We start from the raw sequence: 22559 nt of genomic DNA on the forward strand, positions 1-22559 counted from the left end.
AGCCAGCCAGTTTCCCCTATTATTTGCGTGCATCCTTCATGATGCAACAGGGGAGCAAAAAACATTTTGAAAAGTGGGATTGTAAAAAAATTCACAAAAATCAGTAGCGAGACTCCAGGACAGGTGAGATACCTGAACCTACTTTTAATTCGTTTTTTTTAAAAAAACTGACAAATTTCAAGTTGACAGCATCTCTTAAAATGCAAAATGTATAGACCAAGATTTTCATAAATGACGAGTGATTTCTGGGTGCCCAAGTTTAGACACCATACAGTGGCTATATTTTTTTAGGGTGTGTGTTCAGCATTTCCTGAAAATCAAGCTCCTTAAAACGGTCTTAAGTTGGGCACCCAAAAATTGACCCTCCCCCCCCCAATCACTAGTTACTTTTAAAAGTCTTGGCAATATATTTTAAAATGTCTAAATTTCTCCATATTTGGAAGATTGTGATTACTGGGCCAAAAAGTTAACCCTAATTGTAAGCTGAAATGTAAAAAGGATGTAAAAGTTAATAAGATGTCAGAATAACCTATAACATTTTTTAGCCTGCATGGGAATTTACCATGGAAAATAGGTCAAATTATTTTCAGTAATGATGTTATGAACAAATGCAAGAAAACCAGAGAGAGATTAGTCCAAACAAACAAACAAAAATCTACTGACATGATGCAAGGACTGTGCTGAGACTGGACCTAATAAACAAGATATGGGATCAGGAATTAATGGATCAAAATTGGTGTGAAGGATATAAAGCCTAATTGATGGCAAAATATTGAGATGAACTATGCCGCCCATTTTTCTCATCTTTGGGTTCTTAAAAAAGAAATGTTGGGGGGAAAAAAATCTCTTTCCCCAGTGCATGTCTGCTCAGCACCCCCCAGCTCAGCTAGTCTCGTCCCACCTCACCTTCCCCAACCCCAACAGAAGAAGCAGACCAAACCAAAGGACATTCTTCCTGAGAGGAAGGCCAGCAGGCCTTACTCCTCTTTAAGGAATTTTGTTTTTCACCTGGGAGTCCTGAAAGCCATCATATCATCATGACATCCAGTCCTCAGCCCATCAGTGGGGATACATAATTGCCAGCACCATAGAGGTACCCAATATTCTGTTTCCCTTCCCTTTGTGTTACTTTCTGCCTGCCCCTGCAATTCCTATCTCTCATGGTTTTCCACTGAATCCTAAAAATCAACCACACTACATCAGCACAAAAGAGATGAGATGTCCATAGCCTTGTCTTGTCTAAGGAGAAATAACCCAATCAGAGGACATCCCTGACCTGAATGTGAATTAGGGTCCAGGCACCAGATGTCACGGTCACCTGCCAGCCAAAGTATCCACTGACCAGCCATCCAGTGTTCCAAAGACATCAACAAAAGCTGTATTTCCCCCACCTTTTCTATATTTTCTCTTCTTCACCTTCTGTTTGTTAAACACAGAAGAAGTGAATATCCTTTGCACATCAGGACTGACAGTAAAATTAAACCTCCCTTTTAATCAAAGAATGGTTGTTAATGAAAATAAGAGACTGATATTTTGTCTGCAAAAGGAGAGAGACTTTAATATGCTTTATTTAAGTTTGTTTTGCATAGTCATTCAATTTCAGTATAAATGCCTATTTTAATTTCTTGTTCTTCCTTGTGTTTGATCAATAAACTTTCAACTTTACAAGGCAAGGTTTTGTGTGTTTGCCAGAAACTGAGTAAACCAAGGCCTCTGTAGAGAAAACCCCGAACCTAAGTGTCACTGTTTTAATGCTGGACAGAGAAGGAGTTTACAAACACCTTTAACTTTTTTGGTCCTTGAAATCACTATACTCCAGGCCTTGAGATTGCATATTTGTTTGCTCTGCCCCTTCCCTAAAAGTTTGGTGGGAAATCTGACCATTTACTAGAAAAGAAAATCAGAGCAAAGAGGATACCTACGAGGAATAGGTACTAGTTTCATCTGTGCAGGTGCCATCCACATTGAGAGCGATCTGTTCTCCTTTGCTGCGACAGTAGTTGGGATTCAAAGTATCAATGGCCATTTCAAGTTCAACCTAATCACCAATAATTAAGAAAACACCAATAGTTAACATAGCATAATCACCAAATATTCAACCAAACTAAGGCTCCAGTCTCACAAAGATTAACGTATGTTTACCATTATGCCTACAAGCAACCCCGTTAAAGTCAATGGGACAAATCACATGCATAAGATCAAGCAGGTGCTTGAGTCTCTGCAGGACTGATATACACTGTCATGCTGTATATCAATGCCATTTGCAGACGCCCAACGAAAACTACCAAATTTGATCTGTACTTCAGGAACCCTTTTTAAATGGATTTTGAAGATGTATCATTTACACTGCAGGTGGAGCACCAAAATTCAAGACTTTCCCTTTACATCACCAAAGATTTAAAGAAAAGAAAATAGCACACGAAAGATGTGCTATTTACAGCTGCCCTGCTGCTCTCAACATGTGTCAGCAAATCTATTATAAAACACATTCTTTCAGGTGTTTACCTCACACTCCTTTCCAGTGCATCAAACCCAAGTTTAGGCGGATGTTTAACAGCCAAACTCTGCCTCTCATAAGCAGCTCGTAATTCTCATCGACATCAATGGAAATGCACATAGCCACTGGAGGGCAGAATTTGGGCATTATGGCTGAGATTTTAAATGGGATTTAGATGCACAATTTCCCATTCGAATTAATGGGAGTGGAGAGTCTAAGTGCTCTTAGGCAGCCTTGAAAAAAAGTGTGTGTGTGTTCTGACTATGCTGTCAGATAGTTTTGTTTAAGAATACCATGGCCCCCTTTCCTCTCTCCTGCCACCAGGTCTATTCAGAAAGTCTGAAGCCCAATGCATTTCCGCAAGACTTGGGCAATGAAACACCACACTATATTCCATCTAGAGGCAAAGAGCCCTGTTCTGATCTTACAGTGGTTTTATGCCAGTGTAATTTCAGTGGAGTTACTCCTGATTTACAGCTACGTGAGAGGAGAATCAGGGTTACAAATGGCTCCTTGCAAAGTGTGAGCCTGACCCTGCAAGCTTCCAGAGGCATGGGGATCTCCCACAGATCTGTGACCTCACTGATTTAGAGTTACTCCTAATTTACACTTCCTAAGGGAGAGCAGCACCAAGCCCTATCACTAATACTAAAATACAGAGCACGTCACCAGAACCCAAATGTGCTCTAGAAATAAAGACATGAAAAATGCTCTTTAAAAATATGGATTATTAGCACAAGCATCCCCAACCTGAACTAGAATTATCACATGCTCAGCTACAATGTCTCTCAGGGGTGGGATTTCAATATTTTTATACTAAAGGAGTATCCTCTCCATCACAGCTTCACCTGCTTCTCTACAAAGCAAACACCATGCTGGAGAAAGCCCTGTTTAAAATTTCTCAAATTTTCTGAAAGAACTAACCTAAGAGATGCAGTACCACAAGTGGCTGCATCACCACAACAGCTAATTATTAATAATTATATGTATAGCGTTAGCACCTAGCAGCAGAGCACAATTCATATTTCCTAAGCACACAACGTACAGCATGAAACAATCTTTTCAGACTAGCATGACATGATACCTGACCTTTTGCTGCTTTGGCTTTATCTTTGCCGACAGATGCGTCACATCATCATATGTCATGGAAGCTGGACGAATAGGATACTAGAAAACAAAAATGTTTCACAGGGTGTCTTTCATCTAAAGTCTCAACATGCTTCAAAAAAAAAAAAAAAAAACTAACTAACCTTTCCCTTCCCCACCCCACCTATTGTATACCCACTTCCCAGATGATTACAAGTCACAGAAGAATAAATGACTTGACTGGTCTGGTGAGTCACTGGCAGAGCTGGGAATAGGGCCCAGAAATCAAACTCCCAGTCCTTTGCTCAAGCCACTACACAACACTACCTACCAATATACCATGATATACAGAATTTTTTATACAAGAATCTCAAACTGCTTTACAGAAAGGTGGGTGAGTACCAATATCCACATTTCACAGATGGAAAAATAAAGCATTGAAAGATTAAGTGACTTGGCCAAAGTCTTCTAGGAATTCAGTAACAGAGTGAAGAATTAGAACCCAGCTCTCTTGACTCCCATTTCCCAGCTCTAATCACTATGTGATTCTGCTTCCTCCATAACACATAGGAGCTGTTTGCAGTGTTATTGTAGCTGAATCAGCCCCAGGATATTAGAGAGACAAACTAGGTGAGGTAATATCTTTTATTGGACCAATTTCTGTTGGTGAAAGAGTGCTCTCATTAACTGGAATTATGAGCATAAATCTTTGGAGCATCCATACAGAGTTAAACTGCTTCACAGATGTAAAAATAAATAATTTCAAAAGCAGAGAAGCCAAAATTCTTTTCAATACAAGGAGGTAAGCAACTCTCTATACTACCCACTGCAGTTTCTCTTTAGTGGTGTTATCAGGGCTGCCTTTCACTCCATGGGATTTAAACCAATGAGGACATGCAGCAGTTTACACGGAGATAATACCTAAGGTCAACACTGTCCTGGCAGTGGTTGAAAGGGTGTGTGTGAAGGGGTAACAGCTGCCCTGTACTACCACCAGCCATCCCCTCTTTTGGCACTATACTATGTGTTTGAACGGCCCAAGGCCTAAACGGACCCACCTAAACCCAACCCCCACATAAATCCAAGGCCGAGACAGGTCTGCAGCTCCATGCAAGAAACTGCATTGGGAAATCCACCAAATGCTGCCACGCTAGTGACAAACCCTTGCACTGCCAATAGGTGCTAACACACAGGAAACAGCATAGTAAGTGAAACTGCCCAGCATCATCCAGTAGAAGTCGTACTAGGGCATGCTAGGAGCTGTTAGGGTCTATGTTAACAGTAAGAGAAGTTACTGCTTTATGAAATAATTATTCTTTAAAAATTATATCCAAGAAGTCATCTGGAATACCTGGAACATATACAGCTTCTCCGACAGGCTTTTGGCCAGGTACACGTCAATCTAACAAAGCAAAAGAAACAAGTTTAACCAGACCGAAAGCTACGATTGCTGGTGCTCTCAGACATTACTGAGAATGCAGCCATCTGTTCTCAAGTTACTAGAGATGGGAGAAATTTGCCTAGTTTCGAGTTTCACTATGAATGCTGAACCTAGGTAAGGACCATGAATCTTTTGACAAACCCAGCCTCTGCTAGTTTTCCACACGAAACTCAGCAATTTTGTATATTTTTGCCATGACACAAGGCAGAGGTCAGTGACTTTGGCCGAGTGTTGGGTTCTCTCAAAGCAAACTCAGGGCACGGCCAACACACCTCTCTTGGGACAAGGGAAAATGGCTCTCATTGGGCTTTCTGTGAATCTAATACCACAATATCACCCAGCTCTAGAAGAAACTCATGTCTCTCTTTGGTAACAGCGAATGTAAGGTGAGTATCTAACTAATACCATGTCACAAAGGCAATGTTAAGAATACAAAATTAAAAATGAGAGATGGGATGAACAAGCTCAGAATCCCATATCTGTCCCATTACCAGCTCTTTGCCACAAACACCTAGAATTCATGGAGGTTTCAGGAATATCACAAGTGGGCACTGCCACAGAATGGCAGCCATTTTGGGTACTTATGTGATCCTGTCAGCTCCCATTCCTGCTGGCCACATCCCCTCCCCCAATACCTGCCCTTTCCTGGCACCTTCATAGTGGCCTGTGTGTGTGAATTCACATCAAATATCAATATGACACCACAGCCACTATGATGATCCTTTTAAAAGCCGAATGGTCCGAAACTCCTTTCAGACTAGAACCAGATCTCAACTCTTTGTTTTAGCAGAAGCAGTGAACACATTTACCAGTCATTTCATTTTTATAACCTTCTAATCCAGCAAAATAATTCTATTTAAAATTGTTCTAACTTTCCAAAGTGAAATTTAGTGCACATAAAAGATGCCAGATGATAAATCTGGAGACTGATCCTCTATTTATCCACTGAACAGATAAAGCAGTGGTGCTAGCTTCTCAATGCTGACCCACCAAGGTTCTTCATCCCTGACCTGGAACACAAGCTCAGGGGTCAAAGGCTAGAACAGTTCTCCATGCCAACTCTGCCCACAAGAGTGCCAACTTGTTTTGGCAATGAGGACACCTGTACACTTGACCACCTATTTCCTTCAGGTACTGTAGGTTTTTGAGCATCAGATGCCAGTTAAACCCAGGGAAACATTCTTTCCAAGTGCAAAAGGCTAAGAAAAACAAATTTCAAGAAAACCAAACACTCACTAATCAACCAATGTCAATTTACCTCTTGTATAATTGGGTCATCTTCTTCATTTGCCATGCTAAAATGGGAAAAGCAATGTTTCAGGTCCTTCCTTAGCACAACCTGAAAGAGAGGAAAAGCACTGTATCAAGGATTGTTTTGTAAGAGCTATAGTTCCCCCATTCGTAATTTCCATCTTGTGTACCATGTGCAGCCTAGGATCCTTCCTTGCTCACATTGTTTTAGTTCCTTTTAATAGAAGGGAATTTTATTTTTTGGAAAGCAGATTATGGGGAATACATTTGTGTGGTCTTATTTCTTCCTTCCTCCTCTTTTGCTGGCTATGACACTTTTGTACAGTATGTATTTTAATTAGGCTTGGTAGAATTTTTTCCCTAATGTTGACAATTAATATTGATTGTTATTTAAGATTTTTTTTAATTTTTAATTATTTTTATTTTATAGCTGCAGGAAATGAAGAGAGGGGTAAAACCAGGATTAGGGCAGCACTGACAGCAGGCTACAGGGGCTCCCTGCATGGCCAAGAGGCTCAAGACACCAGCATGTAATGTGAGGGGGAGGCTGTGGTCCTGGCCTTATACAGCAGAGACCCACAGCCAGGACTACAAAGATGACAACAAAACCCTGGCTGCGAGTTGCTGCTGAACAGTTCCTGTCCAGGGACAGCTCCTAAACTCCTGGCTGGGGAGTGAGTGAACAGGGACTTGACAGCAGAGCTGCACAGGTTCCCAGCATGGCTGCAAGGCTGGTGATCTTTGATGGTGCAAGGTGTGGGAGAAACTGCGGTCTTGGTGGGTCAAAGCAGAGACCCCCCTGGCCAGGGCTGTGAGGAGGAGGGAAAGTCCTGGCTGCAGAGGAGGATACCCCGCCATGGAACGGCTCCTGCCTGGGGACAGAGCCATTCAGCAGCATGGCGGCTTCCCCCACAGCCAAGGGCTCAAACTCCTCCTCATCACAGTGCTGACCTGGGATGGTCTCTGCTTCACCAGGCCAGGATTGCAGCCTTCCCTACAACTTATGCCTCCAAGGACCAGGTGTCACGAGCCCTGTGGACATGCAGGGAGCCTAAGGAAGCCCTCTGTCACGGGATTGAGGGAGGGGGACTGTGACAGCAGAGCTGCAGAGGGCCCCCTGCACTGCCACTGGATCTGTGACACTAGATCCCTGCAGGTGCAAGGGGTGGGGGGTAGGCTGCACTCCCAGTGACTGTTACCCTCCCACATATTTCAGCTGAAATTGACATTTACTGACATCTATCGATTTATATCGAATCCTGCCAAGCCTAATTTTTAGGTTATGAATGCATTGTAACTGACTGCCACATGGACAATGCACTGCATAAATGTCCAGCGACTATATGTATTTACCGCACTTCAGATGGTAGGAAATTAAAAACTTAACATGTTTGAATGAGAATTCTCAGTCTGAAACATTTCTCAGCCTCTCTTTTGTGCCTTTGAAAAGATCTGTTGCCCAAGGTCTTACCACCTCACATCTCTGATCTTATCAACCCAGACGTACCCCATGCAATTGTGCAAGGAGAATTAATTCTGTGTGTCGAAAGGAGCAAAGCAAGACCAGGGATGGAAAATGAGAACTCACAGCAAGCTTCCCCCAAAAAGAGAGGCAACGATAAAATGACACTTCCAAAGGTGTCATTCAAGTTCTTATTCTGCAAGATACTGAGCTCCCTCTGCTCCCGTTTAAGTCACCGAAAGTTAAAAAAGCGTTCAGCACCTGGTAGCATCTGGCCCTTAGTGAACATGAATGTTTATGGGTGGCCACCTGAGGGGAATCAGAGTTAAGATCTTGAGCTCAGTAGAGATCTCCAGGCTGGTATAGTCAAGCAGGGCTGTTGAAGGAGCCAGGGCCCAGATCTACAAATGGATTTAGATGTCCGAAACACTGGACTAGATTCACAGTCTCTCTCGCTCAAGGACTACATAAGTATTTATCTGCAGTGGATCAGTCATTGGCCCAGAGAGAGAGAGAGCGAGAGACTATGACGCTGTAGTCCAGGGCTCTGGGCACCCACTTGGGAGGTAGGAGACCCAGAGAGTAGGAGACTGCCATGTAGCGTAGTTGTACAATGTTAAACAGCTGCCACTTTCCATTCCAGAAGTGGCTGCGTTTCAGTGATAGGATACTTAAGCCCACTATATCTCTTACTTACCTCAGCACTATTTGAGACTTAACTACTTAATATTTGGCATATTTTCAAATATTACAGAAATACAAAATGTTCATGATCATTCTGCATTCTCGGTTACTGTATTCTTAATTAATTGGAGTCTTCTTGGCACAACTGTCAGCATGTGATGTAAATTTAAAATGGTGTCTATTAGATCAGATTATTAGAAACTGGGTTCCTTTTAAAAAATGTAAGCATGAGTGTATATTTTACAGAATTAGAAATGAATATTTCCTTTCCGCTTACCCTAGCTCATGGAGTGACTCAGTTACTAGTGAAAATATCAGATAATCAAGACACCAATTTTCCAATTCCTTTAAGGATAAAAGACGTCTGTCTAGAGGGTTGCTTTTAATAGAATATTAGAATGGCAAGCATATAAACAGGAGGCATTGTTACCTGATATAGCTTATAATATTCATACAACTTTCTACAATGAAGGAAATTAAATGGAATTAGATTCAGGCATTTAGTATGGGAAGACATACAGAGATATCTGAGAGAGACCTTTTCAGCAGAAATACAGTAACCAGAAGAGCTCATGAACCGTGGAAAGAGTAATGGAATGAAATTAAGATAAACACTAGGAGAAATAAAGCATACAACTTACAATTTAGTAGATGGCTCAAATAATTTTATGTAGGTTTTGGATTGCTGAAGGGACTTCCATTTAAAGAGCTCATTGTTATTAGTTAATTAAGCTTCAAAAAACCCTGAATACCTGTAGGTAATACATACAAAGCTCTCACTTGGCTACCACTGAAACACTGCTAACTGGGATGGAATGAAGCAGCTGGTTAACAACTTCCCAATTTAGAACAAGTGAAGAGTCTGTGCTGGTTTGAAAACTGCAGAAAGACAACTGAACTGAATGTTTACAAGGTTCTTTACTTCACCTCTTCCTCCTTTTGCCCATCCATAAATAGTTTTGCAAAACCACATTCTGTTAATTAACCAAAACATTGGGACTTCCTGTGTTCCAAGGCTTCTATTTCCAGTTCGGGTACTACAGCCAGTCAGGCTGATGTAGTCAGGATTTAAAGAGGCTGCGCTGTAAGCTACGTTAAGCATGCATCACCTTTTAAAACCTTAACATTTCCATAAATATCATTTGTGTACAAAGTGTTAAACCTGTTCTTTCAGCATCAGGTTAGATGAATGAATACAATCAGCAAATAACTTCCCCCTAACGACAGCATAATTGATTAAAACAAACTCAGTACATAGAAAAACACAACTCTATGTACTGATTTCAGAGCAGTAGCTGTGTTAGTCTCTATCAGAAAAAATGAGGAGTCCTTGTGGCACCTTAGAGACGAACAAATTTATTTGGGCATAAGCTTTCGTGGGCTAAAACCCACTTCTTCAGATGCATGGAGTGAAAAATACATTAAGCAAAATATATATTCTAGCACATGAAAAGATGGGAGTTGCCCTATCAAGTGGGGGATCAGTGCTAACGAGCCAATTCAATTAAGGCGGAAGTGGATCTCTTGTGTGGACTGGTCCAGGCTGAGGTTGATGGACCAGTCCTCACAAAAGAGATCCACTTCCTGGACACTACAGTGCAAATAAGCGACAGTCACAAACACCATCTACGGACCGCTATACTTACCTACATGCCTCCAGCTTTCATCCAGACCACATCACGTGATCCATTGTCTATAGCCAAGCACTAAGATACAATCACATTTGCTCCAATCCCTCAGACAGAGACAAACACCTACAGGATTTCTATCAAACGTTCTTAAAACTACAATACCCACCTGCTGAAGGGAAGAAACAGATTGACAGAGCCAGAAGGGTACTCAGAAGTCACCTACCACAGGACAGGCCCAACAAAGTAACAGAATGCCACAAGTGGTCACCTACAGACCCCAACTAAAATCTCTCCAATGCATCATTAAGGATCTACAACCTATCCTAAAGGACGATCCCTCACTCAGACCTTGGGAGACAGGCCAGTCCTCGCTTACAGACAGTCCCCCAACCTGAAGCAACTACTCACCAGCAACTACACACCACACAACGAAGACATTAACCCAGGAACCAATCCCTGCAACAAACCCCACTGCCAACTCTGTCCACATATCTATTCAAAGGACACCATCATAGGACCTAACCACATCAGCCACACCATCAGGGGCTCGTTCACCTGCACATCTACCAATGTGATATATGCCATCATGTGCCAGCAATGCCCCCTGCCATGTACATTGACCAAATCGGACAGTCTCTACGCAAAAGAATAAATAGACACAAATGAGACATCAAGAATTGTAACATCTGTAATAAAGGAGAACACTTCTATCTCCCTGGAGACTCACCAACAGACTTAAAAATGGCAATTTTTCAACAAAAAAAACTTCAAAAAGAGACTCCAAAGAGACACTGCAGAACGGGAATTAATTTGCAAACTGGACACCATCAAATTAGGCCTGAATAAAGACTGGGAGTGGATGGGTCACTACAAAAAGTAATTTTCCCTCTGCTGATACTCACACCTTCTTGTCAACTGTTGGAAATGAGCCACCTTGATTGTATTGGACTTGTTAGCACTACAAAAGTAATTTTCCCTCCCTTGGTATTCACCCCTTCTTGTCAACTCTTGAGAATAGGCCACTTCCACCTTAACTGAATTGGCTCGTTAGCACTGCCCCCCCCCCACTTGGTAAAGCAACTCCCATCTTTTCATGTGCTAGTATATAAATTCTGCTTACTGTATTTTTCACTCCATGCATCTGATGAAGTGGGTTTTAGCCCACGAAAGCTTATGCCCAAATAAATGGGTTAGTCTCTATGGTGCCACAAGGACTCCTCATTGTTTTTGCTGATACAGACTAACACAGCTACCACTCTGAAATGTATCCGATGAAGTGAGCTGTAGCTCACAAAAGCTTATGCGCAAATAAATTTGTTAGTCTCTAAGATGCCACAAGTACTCCTTTCCTTTTTGCGAATACAGACTAACATGGCTGCTACTCTGAAATCAGTACACAGAGCAGGTCACCTGGTCAATGAGTCAGTGAAAGCTCCACATCACAAGTACACAGTGCCCAGCAGCTGCCGAGCCAGGCTGGGCCCTCGTACAGACTGCCACTCTGCTGGCATAGAGGGTTTTTTTTTTTCCGTTATTATTTTTGTCAACTTGTAAACCTACTTCCTCCCTGCACAATGATACCAGTAAACAGGCAAGGAAAGGCAAGCTCAAAATCTTCAGCCAGGATTTAAAATACAGGTTCAAATTACTGACTGCAAAAATCCTGCTCTGAGCAAGAATGACTTGGTAACTTGTTATGAGACAGGATGAAGTGTTCTTCCTAAATAAACCACAAAACAGATGGCCAGAAAGAGATGCATGTACTTGGGCAATTCACCAGTCACTCTTCGAGGATACTGGGAGTAGCTGGAAGGACCGGAGATTATCAAACTCTGCTTACTTTTTGGGGATTGGGGTGGGGAACAAGTCTCCCCAAAGAGACGGCTGATGTAACCACGTAACCTCAGGGAGTAGAGATTCCACACCCACCCAAAACCTCACATTAAACCCAAGTCTCTCATATTTCTTGGATACTTTGAGGGCAAAGAGGGTGCCAACTCTTTATTTAATCCTCGCCTTAGAACATAACTAGCCTTTGGTGTCAGGCTGTGACTGAGATGGCTGATGTAACCATGCAGCAATCTCGAGGACAGCAGACTGCAAACCACACACAGGAGAGAGGCGGGGGGGGGGGGGGGGGGAGAAATAAAGATTATAAGTGAACAATGTGGATTTGTTCAGTCACCCTCGAATCAGGCCAACTCCTCCCGCGGGGGGGCTTCGCAGCACACACCCAGCCCCTGGCCCTAGCCCTGACCAGCTATTCCCAGAGTCCACTCCCCAGGCGCTTTTTACATGCAATGAGTTCGGACTCCTCGGAGAGTTTTTAGCTCGCTCACAGGAACTGCAGCAGGCAGAGCGCACCCCAGCCCAGGCCCTGCTGAGGAACGCGCCCCACAACAGCTGCATCGCCCTGTGCTGCCCTCGGGCGTGGGGCAGGGATAATGGGCCACCACACATGCTCCCCCTACCTCGTGGCGCGGACTCCAGGGGCAGTGGGGGCCACCGACACCCCCCTTCGGCGTGTTGCAATGTGTGTGCAGGTCCCGGGGGCTCTCATGCAGCAGCCATGTTGATGTAACCCAGCAGCGGACACGTGGGGAGACTAGTTCCTCCTCTTACCCACAATGCTTCCCAAGCGGGGTCCAGGTTCTCATCTTAGCACCAGGCGGCGCTGTGCGATCCCTGTAAAACACTGAGGGGGGCAAAAGCGTTGTGGCAGCGGTGGGATTCGAACCCACGCCCCCGAAGAGACTGGAGCCTTAATCCAGCGCCTTAGACCGCTCGGCCACGCTACCTACATAAGCAATAGCGGCTTGTATCCTTTATTCTTCTCAGCTCTTCTTTTTTCCTCTTGCTTTTTGTCGTTAACTGGTGTATGCTCAGTCATGGAGAGGTCTTTTACACAGAGATGAAGGGCTGAGCTCTTGCTTCCATTATAGATCCTTTTTCAAAAGAGTCTTTTTCAGAGGGTAAGCTACTTTGCAACTCAGATACATGGTTAAGATCAAAGCAATGACCATGGTAGTAAAAAATAATATTAATTAGCAATAGGTACTAACAGGTAAATATAGCTAATCAGTATTTTTGCATTTACATTGCATTAATTAGTGGAATTATTCCACAGCCTCAAGCAGATGGAAGTTCTGAAGGGATGTCCCAATGCTCACTAATAATGTGGACATTCCACTGTTCCAATGTGGCACCTAGGTGAGGCAATGGAACATCACAATGCAGTGTTAAGCCTTCCCAAAACAATATCCCAGTACAGCATTGTAATATGATGTCACCATACATATCAGATAATTGCAATACAGTGGAACAATGCAGCTATAAGCTTCTGTGCCACAATGCACCAACCCACTGCTTTGCAACATTGCAATGCAAACATCAAACCTTTGCAACCTCACAATGTGAAGAGGTTCATTGCCCCACTAAAGAAGGCCTGCAATATGGCTGAAGAAGCCTAAATTGCAGGCCTCTCTTGCCCAGGATGTTAAATCTATACAAATAAAAAATAGTTTGGTGTTTTTTTTCCTTTCCTGACCATCTCTTGCTAAACAAATCGAAGCCTGGTTCATCTGAACAGCTGACCCTCTAGGCATTTAGAGTTTGATTTTTCTTCTCACTGCTGTGCAGCAACACAGCAGTAAGTTCACCTACGTTCATAGTATTACAGCAATGTGACCCTAATGCAGGGAAACAGAAAGAAGAGGGGCGAGGTGGGGACTGGTACTTTGAGTTGGTGTCTGCTGAGGTTTCTCTGTGTCCCCATTAGTGCGCAGAGGATCTGGAGATATTTGATGTCGTTTCGGTGGCAATGGGGTGGGAGGGAAAATCTGTTGGACCAAGACCACTAAATTGTAATCCACCATGATTTAAGTCTTTAATTTGGACAGTTCATTTAAGTGAAATTTTGACAATGCAACTGCCAGAGCTCTCCCATTGCATGGCCCACCTGACAGAGTCTTAAGTTCCTTTTAATGTCCTGAAATATGCCACTTCCTAGAACCAGGGTTGCCAACTTTCTAACTGCACAAAACCCAACACCCTAGCCCTGCCCCTTCCTCAAGGCCCCTCCCCCTGCCTCGCCCCTTCCTTGAGGCCCTGCCCCCACTCAATACATTCCCCCTCACTGGGCGGCTTGGTCTCCCCCACCCTCACTCACTTTCACTGGGCTGAGACAGGAGGTTGGGGTGTGGGAGGTGGTGAGGGCTCTAAATGGGGGTGCGGGGTCTGCGATGGGGCCAGAAATTAGGGGTTCAGAGTGTGGGAGGGAGCTCCAGGCTGGGGCAAGGAGTTGGGGTGTGGAAGGGGTGAAGGCTCCGGATGGGGGTACAGGCTCTGGGGTGGGGCTGGGGTTGAGGGGTTTTGATTCAGGAGGGGGCTCCAGGCTGGGTGGAGGGGCCGAGGGATTCAGAATGTGAGAGGGGGCTGCAGGTTGAGGCGGGGGGTTGGGGTGTCGTAGGTGTGAGGGCTCTGGCTGGGGGTGCAGGCTCTGGGGTGGGGCTAGGGATGAGGGGTTTGGAGTGCAGGAGGGGGCTTCAGGTTTGGGAGGACTCGGGGTTGGGGCACAGGCTTATCTCAGGCGTAGGGTGACCAGATGAAATGGACAAAATATCAGGACACATGGGGGATGCAAAAAAAAAAAACCGCCGGAGTGGCCAAAGCCACAATATCAGTCAGGACGCGAGACAAAGAACTAAAAATTGGGACAGTCCCGATTTTATCAGGACGTCTGGTCACCCTACTCAGGCGGCTCCCAGTCAACAGCGCAGCAGGGGTAAGGCAGGCTGCCTGCCTGTCCTGGCTCCATGCTGCACCCCGCCACATAGGAGCCGGACCTGCTGGCCGCTTCTGGAGCGCAGTGTGGTGCTTCAGGACAGGTAGGGACTAACCTGCCTTAGCCCCACAGCACTGCCAACCAGGCTTTTAACTGCCCAGTCAGCGGTGCTGACTGGAGCCACCAGGGTCCCTTTTTGACCGGGCGTTCTGGTCGAAAACCGGGCACCAAGTCACCCTACCTAGAGCCCACCTGCTTCTCTCTCCACTTGATCTCCTGTGCAACTGCCTCAGTGCCCGCCTATTCATTTCTTTAAGTAGCCTGTTGCTTGTTTTGGGCTTTCCGGGGCGGAGGGAGGGGGCTTCTGCTTTTTCAAGCCTATATTGGCTTGTTTGTGTACGTAATTGTTCATTCGTTTAAATTAAATAGCCTGTTGCTTTTCTTTAAGTAGGTTTGTCATTGAAGTATGTGGCTTGTTTTTGGCTTGGTGATTGGCAGTAGGCGATGCCTCCAAAATGGGATTGGCTTGTTTTGGGCTTGCTGTGAAAAGACAGTGCAGCTTTTTTTTATCTTGTAGACCTGGGAGCCTTGCGCAGTGCCGTCCCACAATGTCCAGTATGCCCAGTCTCTCCGCTGCCACAGATCTCTTTCTCCCTGCCCTACACACTGGCCTACCTCCCGGCTTGGGGGGCCTTCTTTCTTCTTCAGGAGGTGCACTCAGTTGGAAATGACCCTGCTCTGGGCTGCTGAGGCTTTTGCCAGACTAGCTAGACACCTGACCTGACTGAAAATATTCAGGAATAACATAATAACGGCCATACTGGGTCAGACCAAAGGTCCATCTAGCCCAACATTTTGTCTTCCAACAGTGGCCACTGCCAGGTGCTTCAGAGAGAATGAACAGTACAGGTAATCATTAAGTGATCCATCCCCTATCGCCCATTCCCAGCTTCTGGCAAACAGAGGCTAGGGACACCATCCCTGCCCATCCTGGCTAATAGCCACTGATGGACCTATTCTCCATGAATTTATCTAGTTCTTTTTTGAACCCTGTTATAGTCTTGGCCTCACAACATCCTCTGACAAAGAAGGGTTAACCAAGATGAACACAGGTATATTGTGTTATACTTGTTTTCAAAACTGCAACAGTCTCAATACACTCTGTTTAATTCCTGAATACTCTTTAAAATCCTTTATCCCAGGTGCTGATGCCTCTTTCACTTACACTGACTTCAGTGGGGTTACTCTTCATATCCGTGTGAGAGGAGAATCAGGACTGCAGGCTTTAACTGGTAAGACAGAGCAATTCACCAGGTCCCTCATCTGCTTAACAAACTGGCAGAAGCATACATATGGAGACAGACTGGACTACTAACCTTTCTGTGATAAAGGACCTGTATGAAGCATGCATTTATATTTCTCAAAGATGTCTGGAAGAGTCCAGACCAACAGACAAAAGTGCAGATCAGATTTGTTCTCCCGGTAGGAAGGACCATCAACATGTACAATTTGTTCAGGATCATTATATGAAAAAGTTACTTATCTATTATTTTATACCTATTGTGCCATTCATCAGCAACTCAGCTTCATTTCACAACACAATGAAGGCTGGGCTTTTAGCACTAGGGGCAGTTTTTGCTCAAGGACTCTAAGAGCAAAATGGGACCACTGGCATATTGACTTAAGCTGTGCTCTCATCATCTTTCCCAAACTAAAAAGGATTGGGCTGTACCATTGTCAGGAAGTGGCACTGAGGATTCAGTAAATGGCACTCTTCACGGTGAATCAGCACTGACCCAGTGTTCCAGCATGGTATTGGGAGCATACTGTCCTTCAGAAGAGATGTATAACTGAGACCCTGACTGAGTTGTTATTAAAGATCGATGGATTTCTTGTACAAGTAGAGTTGTTAGCCCTACTCCCCTGCCAAATGAGTAATTACATTCTGCCTCCCTGCATTCATAGAATCATAGAATCATAGAATATCAGGGTTGGAAGGGACCCCAGAAGGTCATCTAGTCCAACCCCCTGTTCGAAGCAGGACCAATTCCCAGTTAAATCATCCCAGCCTGGGCTTTGTCAAGCCTGACCTTAAAAACCTCTAAGGAAGGAGATTCTACCACCTCCCTAGGTAACGCATTCCAGTGTTTCACCACCCTCTTAGTGAAAAAGTTTTTCCTAATATCCAATCTAAACCTCCCCCACTGCAACTTGAGACCATTACTCCTTGTTCTGTCATCTGCTACCATTGAGAACAGTCTAGAGCCATCCTCTTTGGAACCCCCTTTCAGGTAGTTGAAAGCAGCTATCAAATCCCCCCTCATTCTTCTCTTCTGCAGGCTAAACAATCCCCGCTCCCTCAGCCTCTCCTCATAACTCATGTGTTCCAGTCCCCTAATCATTTTTGTTGCCCTTCGCTGGACTCTCTCCAATTTATCCACATCCTTCTTGAAGTGTGGGGCCCAAAACTGGACACAGTACTCCAGATGAGGCCTCACCAATGTCGAATAGAGGGGAACGATCACGTCCCTCGATCTGCTCGCTATGCCCCTACTTATACATCCCAAAATGCCATTGGCCTTCTTGGCAACAAGGGCACACTGCTGACTCATATCCAGCTTCTCGTCCACTGTCACCCCTAGGTCCTTTTCTGCAGAACTGCTGCCTAGCCATTCGGTCCCTAGTCTGTAGCTGTGCATTGGGTTCTTCCGTCCTAAGTGCAGGACCCTGCACTTATCCTTATTGAACCTCATCAGATTTCTTTTGGCCCAATCCTCCAATTTGTCTAGGTCCTTCTGTATCCTATCCCTCCCCTCCAGCGTATCTACCACTCCTCCCAGTTTAGTATCATCCGCAAATTTGCTGAGAGTGCAATCCACACCATCCTCCAGATCATTTATGAAGATATTGAACAAAACCGGCCCCAGGACCGACCCTTGGGGTACTCCACTTGATACCGGCTGCCAACTAGACATGGAGCCATTGATCACTACCCGTTGAGCCCGACAATCTAGCCAGCTTTCTACCCACCTTATAGTGCATTCATCCAGCCCATACTTCCTTAACTTGCTGACAAGAATACTGTGGGAGACCGTATTCCTAGGTGTTTGGACTAGGGGAAGGAGCAGGCAGGCCTGTGGTGCGTAATAACATTACAGTTTGTTTGCCTCTTCTTTCCTTAAGCAATCTCTTAAAGTGTTACAGATCAAGAATAGTTTTAATAGAACACATAGCCCTGCATGGATTATTCAGTCCGGTGGAATGGAGGCTATGCTGTCTTTTTGCTGTCCGAAAATCAGTGCAGGAAGAGATACTACACAGTAGCTGATCTGTAATCCTGAATTGCTTTTAGGATTACAACAAGCTCAGGATGAAATTTCCTCAGGTTTTGAGTGTAGTGGTACTTTACAATAGGTACCTGAGACAAACCTATTGCTCAAAGAGGGATATAAAGCCCCACATTCTCTCAGACAAGGGTTATGTGATCAAAGTTTCTCCTTCCTTGCACAGACACAGCAGAGCTCTTTACCTACCATGAATCTTCTTCAAATGTGACTGCAAAAATAGAGTACTGGATGTGAAGTGTGGGTTACACTGGTAGAGTTATGCTGAAGAAACTTGCATAGTAAATCTATGTCTGGGTCAAGCCATGTCTATTAGTTCCTTGGGTTGTTCACCACCAAATTCACTTGTAAAGATCATGCCCCTAGTTTATCTTTTTCCATACTATGCTCCCATCTGCCACCACCAGTGTACAAATTAGCCCCTGAATGGTAAATCAGTGAAAGTTACATTACTTTACCACTCACACCCATTGGCCAACTTAGTCCACCCTTTATGGTATGCCACCATTGAATTTAGAACAAAGACTTCCATAGAAGATGCAATCTTCACCAAATCTGAATTTTTAAAAGCCAAGGAAATTTCATCCTCTTGATACACACTTCAGTGCCTGCAGGAAACCTGTCACAAACAAATACAGATGCTGAGATCTGACACAGGTTTCTCCGCCCAGCTGCTGTCACAATGTGAGACCCATCAAAACACAAAGAGCCATCACCAGTTGGCTTGTACTGGATCATTTTTTGTTGAAGTTCCAGCTGAAATAGCAATGACAAAAACTCTGGATCCCAGGGGGCAAAGTTTAAAAGCCCAGGAGGGGTTGCAATTCCCTTCTTGGTCCGAGCCTCTGAATTTCTTTACAGGGAGACAATCCTTAGATTATTAGAATTCAGACCATGTAAAAGAAACCATCTTTTCACTATAAAACATTTTATTTCCCATGAAACAACATGAGAGCCCTGTAACATTTCACAGTACATGTTAGCAGGGACCTCCTGGAGAGGGTGCTTGAATTACAAGGTAATACTGCCTGCTTCATGTGATGCTGAGTTAATTAAAATAAAATATATGGCATGCAGTTACTTGTTTTATTATGCAAAGTCAAAGAAGGCAAGTCAGGCCTGATCAAAGACATGTTCATTGATAGTAAAGCTTTTCCTGATTCTGCTCCTACTGACTTAAGTAAGGATGGCAAGATCAGGCCCTAAATCTTATTATCATTCTGGGCTGAATTTACACAGAGATATTTCAAACTGTGAAGAAGGTGAAAGCAGGTTGGATATCAGTAGGTGAATGTGGGCTGTACGATGGGGAAGCCCTCCCTCACTCCACCATCTGAGAGAGGGAAAAGGGGAATCTGTCGTCTCCTTGACTAAAGGATGCAAGAGAGCTTAGGCTGGGAAACTTAGACCTGGCCTACACTACAAAGTTACGTCGACATAAGCTGCCTTGCATAGACCTAGATGTGCATCTGTTTATGCTTAGATTTGTCTCCCACCCCGATGTAAGTGCCCTGTTGCAGCGACACAGTAACACCACCTCAGCGAGTGGCCCTGAGACATGATCAATGTACCATGTTGCCTATATCAACTCTAGCAGTCCTCCAGCAACTGTCCCACAATGCCCACTGCCGACTGCTCTGGTCACAGTTGTGAACTCCGCTGCCCATGGCTCACATAAACCGGAAAGCACCACCCTCGCTCCCCCCACACTTTTAAAGCCCAGCAAATGTTTGAAATGCCTTTTCCTGATTGTCCAGCTTGGCGAACTCACCTAGAAGCTCTCTATTGTTGTGTGCTACTGACCGCTTACCAGGCTGGCTGCATGCTTCAGATGTGCTCCAGCTTGGAGTAGACAGGAGATATTGCAGGGAACAGCAGCAGTGACACGTGAAAGTGAGGAACTGCAGCAGCCATACCAAAAGGCCAGAGAGGCCAACAGTCACTCTGGTATCAAGCTGCAGACCCACTGCTTTTACAAAGATCTGCATGGCATACTTGTCAGACTCCACCACCACCCTGGACGCCACCATGAATACCTCTGAGGAGCCTGAGTCGCAGGCCCTGGCATGAACAGCGAGGATGAGGAAGAGAAGGAAGAGGGGGGCCATGCATGAGGGTCCAGCTATGCCACGAGCCAGGACCTGTTTGAGACTCCACCACACTCCAGTCAATCCTGGCAGTTGAGCACGGGTGAGCCCGACACAGGGGAAGGAATCTCTCTGGTAAGTGTATAAATGTATTTCACATTACTATGAAGTACTGATGGCATCCCATCTGAACAGGACATAGCTATTGACTTTTCATTAATTTACTCATACTAGAAGAGGTAGTGGTACAACAAAGAGGTAGAGTTGCTATTTGCTGGGTGAGCTATGTGGAGCAGTTTGTTTATGTGCACAGGGATGTCCCTTGAATCCTTCTGTGAGATCTTGATGGAACTTTCATGGAAGTATACTGCAGTCTTCTCCTGAAGGTTTCTAGGGATGACAGCCTTATTTCTTCCTTCCTGGTAGGACCCTTCCCATACCAGTCGGTGATAACTTTGGCAGGCACCATTGCAGTAAACAGGCTAGCAGCACATGGGCCCGGGCGGCTTCAGGACACCAGCAGCAGCTGGGCTGTCTGGGCCTTTGTCACCCTCAGGAGTGAGATATCAGCTAAAATCACCACTGCCTGTGGAAAACGGTGCCAGTAATCAGTGTCTTTACCTGGTATTCATTGTTTCATGCACCTGAGCAATTCTCTCCGCATTGCCCTCACCCCAGTGTGTCATACTTATCATGGCTGGTTTTGTGAGTGGCACCATGCACAAGCACTCCGAAGCAGAAGTATCAATAAGCATGTCTTGTTTGATAAAACTTTAGGGGAGCAAGGGAAGGGCGTTCTGAAGCTTAAGTTTTACTTTCCGTTGTGACTATACCGACAACGGTACCTCTGTGTGTTTTATCTGTAGCTGCTGCTGTTGCGTCCTTCAGGGGTTCCCCCTCCACACCTATGGAACACGACTCAGAGAAGGCAGAGAAAGAAGAGGACTTGGAATGACATTTTCATGAAATCATGCAACCCAGTGCTGCATTGGTGCATGAGCAGAGGGCTTGGAAGGTGAATATTGCAGACTTTATGAAGAAGGACAGAGCAGACAGAAGAAAGGCACAGGAAGGGGTACCAGGACATAATGGGGCTTCTTTGGCAGCAAACACTGATGCTGTAGACTCCAGGATCATGACTGGCATTTCAACACGCCAATTGTAATCTGCTGTTTGGGAAATCACTGCTTGTAGCTTTCTGAACCGTTCGTATTCTTAAAGATGCAACCTTCAGTCATCTGCCCTGACCAGCCAACACTGATATCAGTGAACTGTCCCTGGGGATCCACCAATGCTTGCATAACCATAGAAAAGTAGGCCTTTCTGTTAACGTACTCTCTGGCAGGGTGGTCTGGTGCCAAAGAAGGGATAAGCATGCCGTCTACTGCTCCACCAGTTCGGGAACCCCATTGCTGCAGATCCAGCCACTATGTCCCGTACTATCCACTATGTCCCAGTTACCCTTGCACAACCCATTTCTGCCCCACCACACATTGCCAAATCGTCCCAAAAGACAGTGTACTGGAGGGTGGTAGGTTGCACACTGGGATACCTACCCATTGCACACTGCAGTGTGCATTGATGCAGACACTCCAGGTGAGTACGCGCAGCACTGACGCAAGAAGCCAAGTACCCATGTGCACAAGCAATGTACTAACTGCAGCGGCTTTGTGCTGACCTAACTTGCGTCAGCAAAAGTTTGTAGCGTAGACGTGGCCCTAGTCTGTTGCAGCGTGGCCACTTTTAAATTCTTCTTTGACACATTAGAGCAGTGGCTCTCAACCTGCGGCCCATGTGACATCCTCAGGGCCATAGAGGTAGTATTGGAAGTGGCCCACATAACACATTGTGGGGCCACATATGCGGCCCACAGCGATAAATAGGTTGAGAACCACTGTATTGGAGGATAGTCAGTGCTTCCAACTGTATTCACATGAACCATTCATGGCAAATAGGCTCAGCAGAGCAGAGACTCCACCTCTGGGGTTAAACATGTTCAGGAGTGATTGTTCCCCCCTTGAAAGAGGGTATGATGGGGGGAAGATATGTGGTATTAGATATTTTTTAGCTAAATACAGAAGCTTGCTTGGAAAATTCAAATGTTATAATCAAGCTGTCTTCTTTGTTAGACTGGTTTACTCTTCCATGATTAGTTAAAGCAGAGATGGTCTGAGCAAACTCATATTGAGATTACATTGAGGCTAAAGTCCAGGTCAGGATTTGACCAGGTAGAACTCTTATGAGCTAATCTCATGAGATTTGGGCCCCAAACGGTGGATATCTCATGAGGTCA

General features: G+C 44.9%; 1 protein-coding gene and 1 non-coding gene across 3 annotated transcripts in view; both read right to left on the reverse strand.

Moving 5' to 3' along the window:
- The window catches only part of POLR3E (RNA polymerase III subunit E), a 36832-nt gene extending 24185 nt beyond the window's left edge, over window positions 1-12647 (reverse strand). Inside the window, exons 1-5 of one of the 2 annotated variants that reach the window (XM_073362184.1) lie at window positions 12524-12647; window positions 6283-6363; window positions 4935-4985; window positions 3587-3664; window positions 1923-2038 (exon numbers count right to left, since the gene is read on the reverse strand). In XM_073362184.1, coding sequence (XP_073218285.1) covers window positions 1923-2038; window positions 3587-3664; window positions 4935-4985; window positions 6283-6318 — 281 coding nt within the window. In that variant the 5' untranslated portion in view covers window positions 6319-6363; window positions 12524-12647. The remainder of the gene's footprint in view (window positions 1-1922; window positions 2039-3586; window positions 3665-4934; window positions 4986-6282; window positions 6364-12523) is intronic. The other variant, XM_073362185.1, reaches the window with a different exon arrangement.
- Window positions 12648-12768: 121 nt separating this feature from the next.
- On the reverse strand, window positions 12769-12850 carry TRNAL-AAG (transfer RNA leucine (anticodon AAG)). Its single transcript has one exon. It is a non-coding gene; the product is annotated as a tRNA-Leu (tRNA).
- Window positions 12851-22559: the final 9709 nt, after the last annotated feature.

This window comes from Lepidochelys kempii, chromosome 10, assembly GCF_965140285.1.
Source record: "Lepidochelys kempii isolate rLepKem1 chromosome 10, rLepKem1.hap1, whole genome shotgun sequence".
Lineage (NCBI taxonomy): Eukaryota > Metazoa > Chordata > Testudines > Cheloniidae > Lepidochelys > Lepidochelys kempii.